This window comes from Megalops cyprinoides, chromosome 17 (assembly GCF_013368585.1).
Source record: "Megalops cyprinoides isolate fMegCyp1 chromosome 17, fMegCyp1.pri, whole genome shotgun sequence".
NCBI lineage: Eukaryota > Metazoa > Chordata > Actinopteri > Elopiformes > Megalopidae > Megalops > Megalops cyprinoides.
The window spans coordinates 26,695,429-26,705,156 of record NC_050599.1 but is presented as its reverse complement, the minus strand read 5'-3'; the positions used below and the strand labels follow the sequence as shown (position 1 = coordinate 26,705,156).

Here is a 9,728-nt window from a genome sequence, read left to right as displayed (position 1 = left end):
CGAGCATTGAGTTATCTTGTCATTTTAGCCCCAGAAACTGGTGACTTACTACAGGTTTTAGAGACCCAGTCATCTATAATCAAGGATTCTTCAGCAATAGCAGCTCTCTCCAGTCAGACGAACACAAGCACAAGGTCACCTCTTTGTGCCACCGGCTGCATACATACCACAGGGAGGCTGGCGTTGCGGTGTACGGCAGTACCCTCTGGTGGTCACAGCTGGTAGCGCGGTGAGGTCATGTGTGGCTGGTGGAAGACCCCTTGGTGGGGGGAGTAGAGGACATCAGAGGGCTGTGGGCCCAGGCCGGAGCACATTGGCTCATGGTTGCTCAGCACAGTCGTCAAGTACTTGGCCTCCTCTGAGAGCCGCTTCACCTCTTTCCTCAGAGCTGCATTCTCTTTCTCCAAGTTCTCGCTCTCCTGAAACAACATAGCCAGGTCAGTTAGCTGGAACTTCACTGTCAGGGCCAGCCTGGCTTTGACCACCTGGCAAAGTTCTCATGTAGATGGACTTACAAAACAAGCATGCAAAGGTGCTATAATAAAGTTTTGTGAACAAATGTACATACGGTGCATACAGACAACAATGGACTACATCTGAGCACATGTAAATCCATCACACAGTGCTGTCACAACCAGTGCCAACCTGAGTGCTGAGGCTGGTAGGTTTAAATCTCTCCTAGGAATAATACTACTGGGTAAATAGTTGACAGTATTGCATCAGTAATATACCGTGTGTGGAATCACAAGTAACCCCATTCCTTGTGCTCCTTATTTGCATACTGGCAGGCTATTTGCATATTTCTCAATGGTGCATTAAGGAATGACTAGCTGCACTATTTACTGGCAAATGCTCCAAAACAAGCCGTGTGAATTTTGCTTGAGTTTCGCAAATAACAGTGGCTGTTGTTCCACTAGCGGCGGGGGAGGGGGGAGGGGTGGACAGGGAGCGGTTTTGCGGGGCTCAGCAGAGAGGCCTGGTGCAGCCCAGCAGAGCAGAGTCACCCGGTAGACTAACTGTAAACATGGCCCTGGGCTCGCCCCCTTTTGGTCCCCTGAGACCTGCGTCACTCCCCGCTGCCCGCCCCTTACCCGAAATGACAGCTCCCCTCCACCTCCCGCCCACAGCCGGGCTTATTTTCATTGAGGAAAAAAAAGAAAAAAGAGACAGCGGATAACTTGAACGAGCGAGCTGCACTCTGGCAGGAAGTGTGTCACCAGGGAGGGAAATTTCAGCTTCCTGTTTGTCGCTGAAACCGAAACCGCAGCGTACGCTGAGCGCTGGAGCACAGAGGGCCCTGCTTTCGGCCGAGGCTCACTAAAAACGCCCCACTCGAGAGGACCCTCAGAAAGGGGGGTGGGCGGAATATTCCTATGGTCTGCGCTGTGTGCTGAGGCGGGGGGGTCCCAGGGGGGGTGTGGAGGTTTTTGGAGGTTGTGAGGTCATTGGCGGACTGTGACAGGTGTTTTCCAGTGGAGTCCTCGCCACTTCACAGCAACAATAAGAACCTCAGTGCGACACAGCTTCAAAAGAAATTAATCGCAGAAACGTACTGCTGACACCAGTGGACTTTTAAAAGCACTGGATTAAATGTTTGCAAAAGTGCTCAACAAAAGTCCCTCACAATTTTTTCCAATTCAAATTTTTTTCCAAAAGCAATTACAACAGTAGTGACATTTTCACATATGTCAAAGATATATTAAATATAATAATAATTATAAAAACACACATACTGGTCAACAGTACATTAAATCATTTCCTTTTCTCTATTCTTTTTGTGATTACATGTCGAAGTAAAGTATCTGTAAATATGCTGAAATTTACTCCCATAGGTTTACATGTTAAAGGAGCTCTGCTCCTCTCACATCATAATCTTACCAGCAGCCTGAATTGCCTGTTAATGTAACCAAGACCCCCTGTCTTATTATGGTGCAGATAGCACCTAAATGGCACAACCAATGGTATGTGAAGTCTGATAAAAATCCTGACTTTATCGGCTGAGCTCAGTATAAGGCATGGTGGTCTACCAGACAGAGAGCCTTAATATGTGGGTTTGGGTTGTATCAGTCTAAACGCAATGCCTTCAATCAGTCTTAGCTTTAAGGACATTTTCATTTAAATGCAATCCTTTGGCAAAATCTCACTATAGTGGCTTACAAAGTGAAGCTACATAGGTGTGTGTACCAAGGCCTCACAAGTGTCAGTCCACATCTGAAGATGTGTCAATAGGTCACACACTGCTGTCATAGCTAGTGCCATGCTAAGTAAAGGACTCAGTGTCACCTCTTTATAAGTAGACCTAAAGTTGTGAGCCCCTCAAGAAACCATATCACATAAGAACTGAAAAAAAATTAAATGTCCCAAAACAATTCAGGAGAAAGCTTTTTTGATTGAGAGAAGCGAGTTTGTTTGTACGTTTGCAGTGGGAACATTGAGGTAAATCAATATAGAAACAGCAGGTAAGGACAGTAATGCTATCTAATTATGTGCCGGTCACACCGATACCTCAGCGTTCAACTGATAAGGTTTCTGTCGGCTCACAGTTCACTAGCAAACGATCCATGCTTCATTCATACCGAGGGCCCTCCCGTGGTAGTGTGCCATAGCCGTTTCACAGCTAACCGTAACTGACTGCAGACCCCTGCCGGAAGCATCTAAACACCTACGGCCACACCACTGGTGGTCTGCTTTCCCATCAGCGCTGGCGTTAAGGTGTGCACCGCGGCCGCAGGAGACGCCCACACTCAAAAGCGAAAGCCCGTGACTGAAAATCTGATGCCGAACCTCATAAATGAAGAGGCAAGTCAATGGGCGCCCACCCAGAAAGGTGGCTGGTGCACTTTCAGATTGACAGATAACTGCCATGTGCCTGACCAATGTTATGTGTAAAACGACATTCTCGTGGGTAAAACCTTCTCAAGTCACACAGAGGGAAAAGTACAGCAGTGGTTCCTTTCTAAAACTCTTGTTTTAACATCCCTACTATGGACTTCCATACTTCCGCCAGCATGTGATATTGTAAACCCTTTCAGCCCAATACCGTGAATTGTTTGAAGCCATACTGTGCGATTATTGCTAGCAACATGTTAAGGTCACAGCTACTCGTTGGAGGGTTTTGAATTTCCTCACAAGAGTATATGGGGCTGTAGTTTGAATAGGAAATTGTGGGGAAAAAACAGACTGAATTGTACTTAGAATTAAATAAGTCAGTCATCCCCCTGCACCCCCAAGGTTGTTTGAATACTCCTTGTTTGGTCACCAGGGTACCTAGGTCAGGAGAGCAGTGCATGCTGGTACAGAGCGCCTCAGATGCAATGCTCTATTTTCGCGGTACAGCATTCCACGTTCTTGGTCAGAAGGGCCCAGCACCCACGCACCGCTAATTGATGCCAGAGTCAGCTGTAAACACACGGCACGTCTGTTCCAAGCATGCAGCACAACAGAAGCCGCGGAGATGACACAGACCCATATGGTCCCTTATATTTTCAACATAACACAGATCTGTTTGGAGGCTCTTTTATGCAGTTGGTGCTGGGGCATTTAATCAAGGCTAGGTATCTCTCAAGAGAAGCTAAAGGACTGACACAAAACAAGACCCCAGCAGACCTTATTAAGTTTTAGCTCCTGTATTCAATCAAAACCACCAAAACTCTCATGCTATTCAGTCAAAATTAATTAATCTGATGCTGTCTTACAATGAATTGACTGCTGCATTTCACCAAACCATCTGAGGAAAAAACTCACTTATATTCATTTGACTGAATAGCACCTTCCTTGTTAAGTTGCCTTTGTAGTTTTGGGTGAGGGTAGGGGCCCATATTAGACTCACACATTGGCTGAAATTCAGTCATAACCAACCCTATCACCAGTTACCTAAGCAATCACAGACTGGCTTCCAAGTCCAATTTGTCTAATTAGGGGGAATGTTAGTTTTGTTGATTTTGTAATTCATGGCTTAACTAATCACCCAGCGCACAGCGTGTCATGATTAGCATTAGTGCAAGCGCTTGCAGCTCTATTTCTGAGGGACCGTGGTCCGTTCTATTTTTGGTTCATTTGCCAGTTTTTGCGCTTTTCATTAATCAAAGGGGTTGGTTCAATGAACTGGGTCTCCTGGTTGAAGGTGTAATGACATTGAAAGGCTGAACACACCTAAAGGCTGAACACACCTAAAGACCCCATTTACTTCCCTGAGGATATGTCTAAGAGCATGGACAGATGTAGTCAGCCAATCAACAACACACTGCTGTTGGATTAAAATAGGTTTAAATGACAATTAGAGGCTGTGGTTTTAAGGAAACCCATAAACTCAGCTGGATCTGAAGCGTGATCTGAGCTCTGCTGGGTCTGCCCATGACACTGCTATCATCTGACAGGGAGGAGAGGCCTAACAAATGACAAGCCTGCAGCCTTGCCTGCAGACCTTGCCCAGTGACAGTCATGGAGTAGTGGAAGCAGGCACGCTCCTCACCAGGTGCAAGCTGTCAGCCTTCTGCGTCTGCCTCATCCGGCTCCTCTGGGCTGCAATGCGGTTCTTCTCCCGCCTCATCACCTTCTTCACGTCGTCCGAGGTTTCCTGGGGACAGGGCAAGGGTCGAGAGGTCAGGGGTCATCTGGTCACGGACCCCAGATAGGGTAGTAGATGGAATTCTGCTCAAAGCACATTTATAGACACCATGCAGCGTTGGGGTTAAGGACATGAACTAGTCAATCAATCAGAATGAATCACAGCTGCGTGTTGAAATTCGGGAAGGCCTACTGCTGTTGCCTTGAGCAAGCTCCTTAGTCTCGTTTTCTTCACTGGCTGTATCCACCTGTACAGTCTGATCATATATAAGACTGCAGTGATGCAGGTCAGCAACTCATTTTTAAAAACATCTTGGGCAATGAGAAAATACCCTCATTTACATTCAGGGCCCAATGGTGTTTCAATAAAATAACTGCTATGCAAGATACATGTTTGTACCATAAATTGACACTTTTAGTGTGGACTGATGAATTCTTAGCCCAAGAATAATTAACACATGATAAATTCTGCAGGAAATATCTACATGTGCTTTCAAGATAAAAGTAACCACAGGCGTGAAGCAGTTGATTCCCATAAAGACCTGACGTTCTGTGTCTCATGAACCAGAGAGAAGGAAAGAGCTAAGATTTTATTAGAGGACCAAATAAAATGAAGGAGGGCGGCGTGCTTATCATACGATGAGAAAATCAGCACAATACTCTGATAATGCTGTTGTCACACACCAGTAATGCACGTACAATACAGCAGTATGGCAGTGGTAAGACATCAGCAATATACCAGTCATTATATTACATCAATGGCATTTAGCAGATGCTCTTAATCAGAGTGACTTGCACAGGTGACAATGTTACATTACATTACCCATTCATAGAGCTGGATATTTACTGGGGCAATTCTTGGTTAAATACTTTGTCCAAGGGTACAACAGCAGTGTCCCAAGGGGGGAAACAAATCGGCAACCTTTGGGTTATGAGTCCTGCTCCTTGCCACTATGCTACACTGTCACTGTCATGAACCAATAATACTCTTATATTGCTTCTGTAATGCACTTACAATGCACTAGTAATGCATTTGCAATAAATCAATCATGAACCTGTAATGCACTCATACTGCACCAGTGATGCATGACTTATGCATTAGTAATGCAGCAGTAATGCACTACTGAAGACACAGAGGCAGGACACAGAAAGGTCCCACTCCAGCCCACTTCAGACGTTACATCACCGGCGGTATCAGCTCATCAAAGGGTAGAGGCTTGGTTTCCCGTCCCGTCCCCCATCCGCCTCCCTAACCGCAGTCACTTCTGAGCAGGGCCTCGTTCACTTCCTCCTCCGCCCAGTGGCGCACCGTCAGCACCTTACGAATGTGGGTCAGGACCCCGCGGGGGGCGCGGGGATGACACGTCTGACAACGCACCACGTTCACTCTTCGCTTGTGAGCAACCTATTTAGGTCAAGCTGATAGGCAGGGCGTCTGGTCACTCGGCATCAGTTCAGGCTTACTTTTATGGCTTTGTTCCAGCACCTGAGCATTCGATTCACAGGCTCTCAGAAATTCAGTCCTATTCCCAACCACGGAATCACAAGAAATCACATTTCAGCTGCTATTACATTGAACCACATTCACAATCATGTGTGTTCACCCACTCTGAAATTCAACTGTTGTCCCAATCACAAATCAGAAGATCGATCATAAAAAAAAAATCACACTTGCAGAATCATAAGCCAGCACTACTGGTGTGGAGGGCTGTGTGTTTGGCGGGTAGAACCTGGTGTGCCCGAGGTGTGTGTTGTGCTTTTTCATAAAGCAGGCACCAGTTCTCACCCATGGTGACTCAGACAAAATGAATTCCCTGACTGGGCGTACAAAGAATCCCTGTTCTGTATGCAAAACTGAGATCTTTTATCGGCTGCTTGTTTCAGAAGTGTGCTACATTGAAACCAGTAGGGGGGATGGAGGAGCACGTCCACAGGAACATGTGGATGTGGATTTACTCATCGGCCGCCGCAGCAATGAGCTACACGATCACCACCCGCTGTGTGGAGTAAGGCTCCCCAATGCATCAATCGCTGAGTCAAACAACACATTGTGGAGGGAGGCGGGGCAGAATGGCCGATTCAACGGGGCTGTCCCACCGGCGCGGTCTGCGGTCAGGCCTCATCCGTTTGAAAGCTTCCGAGGGACACGCCCCCTTTTTGAGTCCTGAGTGCCAGGGGCATGAATGGTGACACTGAAGTTTTAGGCTGCGCAGCCATTACAGCAAGGTGAAGCGTTGCAAATGGACCGGGGGAACGTTGCCTTGCCTTCCTTATGCTCTCACTCAGAGTTCACATCGATTACAAATCCCTGTTACGCAACAGCGCCATGGACCAGCAAACTCCACAGTGCACTGTGGGCTCATAATAGTCTCCGTAACAACCAGAGAAAACACGCACGGTGCACAGTCACCCACAAGCAGTGCTGATCAATGCGCAGGAGGCTGAGAGCCTGCATATGAAATGATGACTGTCCTGAATCTGTTTCTGAGTGCTTCTCATAATACACGCTTTTGCCCGTTCAAGGATCGCCCACCAGCAGCTAGAGCATTTTTAGCATTAGCATTAATCATTGAGCTGCTGCGCTGCTTACTCATTGGAAATAACAACATGCTTGAGGTAATTCCCAAATGAACAGAACCTCTCTACCGTACATCGCTGGCTGCCTGTGATTGACAGTATCAGGGTCCATAGCACTGTCTGTGGTATATTTAGTTGGCAGATCCCCCACAGACCCTTAATAATAATTACTAGCCCCCTATTAATAAGTAATTATGCTCCACAGGCAGCACAGTTTCTCCTCCTCTGGACCAGATGGCCCGTGACATGATCTGCATCTCATTCAAGCTGCGCTCTCGAGGATCACAGCATGCGCCTGTTTTGCACTCTGCAACTTCAAAGCGCAGCGCACGCATTTTTGGAGCCGGACCCTGCAGCCCCCCTCGCACAGCGCCCTTAGCTCAGGGAGCCCACACAGAGTGACACCTCGCTGCGAGAGGAGCTCACCCGCGACCAGGTCCTCGGGGCACCCCGAGGCGCGCCGCGTGCCTTTTCTCACGGTCTTGGCATTTCAAAAGAAACACTTTTTTCCCCCTCCTATGCGCAGCCTTGCCCCACGGAGGGGCGTTCGATTTGGCCGTGGCCAAAACAACCTGTGGAGGGAGCAACGTCTCCCCCTGCCGCTACTCCGCCACACGCCTGGCTTGCATTGGTCAGAAAGAGAGGAAAGAGAGGGATCTTTACCTGCTTGTTGCCCGGCGACGGGGACTTGGTGTACCTTGTGTCATTGCTGTCACAGCCCTGCGCCATCGCCAGCGACGCCGCCCGAAACCCCTCGGCCCTCTCCACTTCTGCCTTCTTTTGTGTGTGCGTGCCTGCGTTTGTGTGTGTATGTGTGTGTAGGTGAGTGTGTGTGTGTGTGTGTGTATGCGCACGCACGCTGAGTTGTGCTTGGCCTTGTGCTAAATGAGTAATGATTCTTTCGCACCGCCTCTCCCTCTCTCTCCCTCTCTCTTTCTCTCTCACTCCCTCTCTCTCCCTCTCTCTTTCTCTCTCCCTCTCTCTCTCTCTTTCTCTCTCTCCCTCTCCCTCACTCTCTCACACACAGAGGCACGCAGGCACAATCTGCGAGACTTTATCTCTGTTCAATTCACCACGTCTGATGTGGTTTCTGGTAAAAACACAGTAAGTGACGCCCAACTGGAAGTCACATGGGTGGAAACTCTTTGCAAAAATACATGGGGACATCTAGTCGACTGAAACCCCACAAAAAGCCCTGTTTTCCTGTCTAGGTTAGAGTGTGAAGATAATATTTCAATTTTATAGACTGGCCATGCTATAAGAGAATTTAGAGAATTAGCCCCTTATGATAGCTCTGTTATACAAAGTGGTCATAAAGCTGTTCCTGTGAAAAAGTCTTTACTTCAGCACTTAAGAATGTTCATTCCACATGTCTAAGAACGAACTCAACAGACTATTTTCACTCCTGTTGGGTTACACCTGAAACCAGAAAAAAAGAACAGAGTATCAACACTTATATGTAATTTTGAAAGAACTGTGAGTTTTTCAAATGAATGGATTGGGAATCAGTGGGATGTCTGTATTTTGTTCTACAGTCCATCTTAATGTGAGCCGTGTGTTCACTTTCCTGGCGAGGTCCTTGCACAATGAGAAAAAGAAAAATATTTTCTTCAGAACATTTTACTCATCTTTTTATTCACAAGATACCTAAATACGCACAAAATCCAGAACAGTAATGCTCACTTCAGTTGTATGGAAAGCTGATAGTCTCACATTAATTTAGCAAATGCATATTTCTCTGTGAGAAGGTGTTCAGTTTCTACCCCTCCAGTCTTGCTCTCATCTATGCACCTTGAATATACAATGGGAAGTAACTAGACATGAATAACAGGGTAAAAATCTAAAAACCTCAGGATAAAACAAAAAAAGAAAACAAATTCAACCGACTGAACAGAAGTCAGAAGTCACTGCGCTGACTTTGTCACAGCAGCGAAGTCGCGCATGACGACACCTGTCAGCGACGACATGGGCGGAGTCCCCCTGCCGGCGTGTGGAGGAGGGGGGGATTCAGAGGGGCTCTCCTGTCCCCCTACCCACCAAAAACTCCTCACGTCTCATTTACCGTACGACCCGAATTCTCCCACCTCACGGCCCCGTGGGAGCAATCAATATATGAGGTATGTTTCAAGCCCTGGCATTTCTTTCGCAGCGTTAGTGACTCTGAGCACTCAGGGGCGCTGGACACAAGATGTGAGCAGCAGGCTTATGTTCTTATGTAACATAATAATTCAATAATAATTTACAGTCAAGTGGGGATGGGAGGTGAGTCACCCTGAATAGCACCAATATGTAACACCAGCCTATCCACGGCACAGCAGCCATTTTACAGCAGAGCACAGATGTAGATTTGAGTCATCAGAGACAAATACGGAAGCAAGTAAAATGAAACATTATTGATATTGTGTTATGATAATATCACATTTCAAAAATATTAAAGTTATAGGACCTTTCGAATGTATAAATGTCAATTTTTACCAGGCCTTACTTCTTACATTAAGGAAAATCTTGCCAGACTGATTACTTTGAGGAATTGAAATATCTTTATTTAGATTTATGTTTAAGATTAAGATTTATTTAATTTAGAT

General features: G+C 46.7%; 1 protein-coding gene across 1 annotated transcript; it reads right to left on the bottom strand.

Annotated features, from left to right (window-relative positions):
* Positions 1-212: 212 nt before the first annotated feature.
* batf (basic leucine zipper transcription factor, ATF-like) lies at positions 213-7,942 on the bottom strand. The gene is made up of 3 exons (XM_036549330.1): positions 7,807-7,942; positions 4,472-4,576; positions 213-419 (listed from the first exon to the last, which is right to left on the bottom strand). The coding sequence occupies exons 1-3, from the start codon at positions 7,870-7,872 to the stop codon at positions 213-215; spliced, it is 378 nt and encodes a 125-aa protein (XP_036405223.1). The 5' UTR covers positions 7,873-7,942.
* Between the last annotated feature and the right edge of the window lie 1,786 nt (positions 7,943-9,728).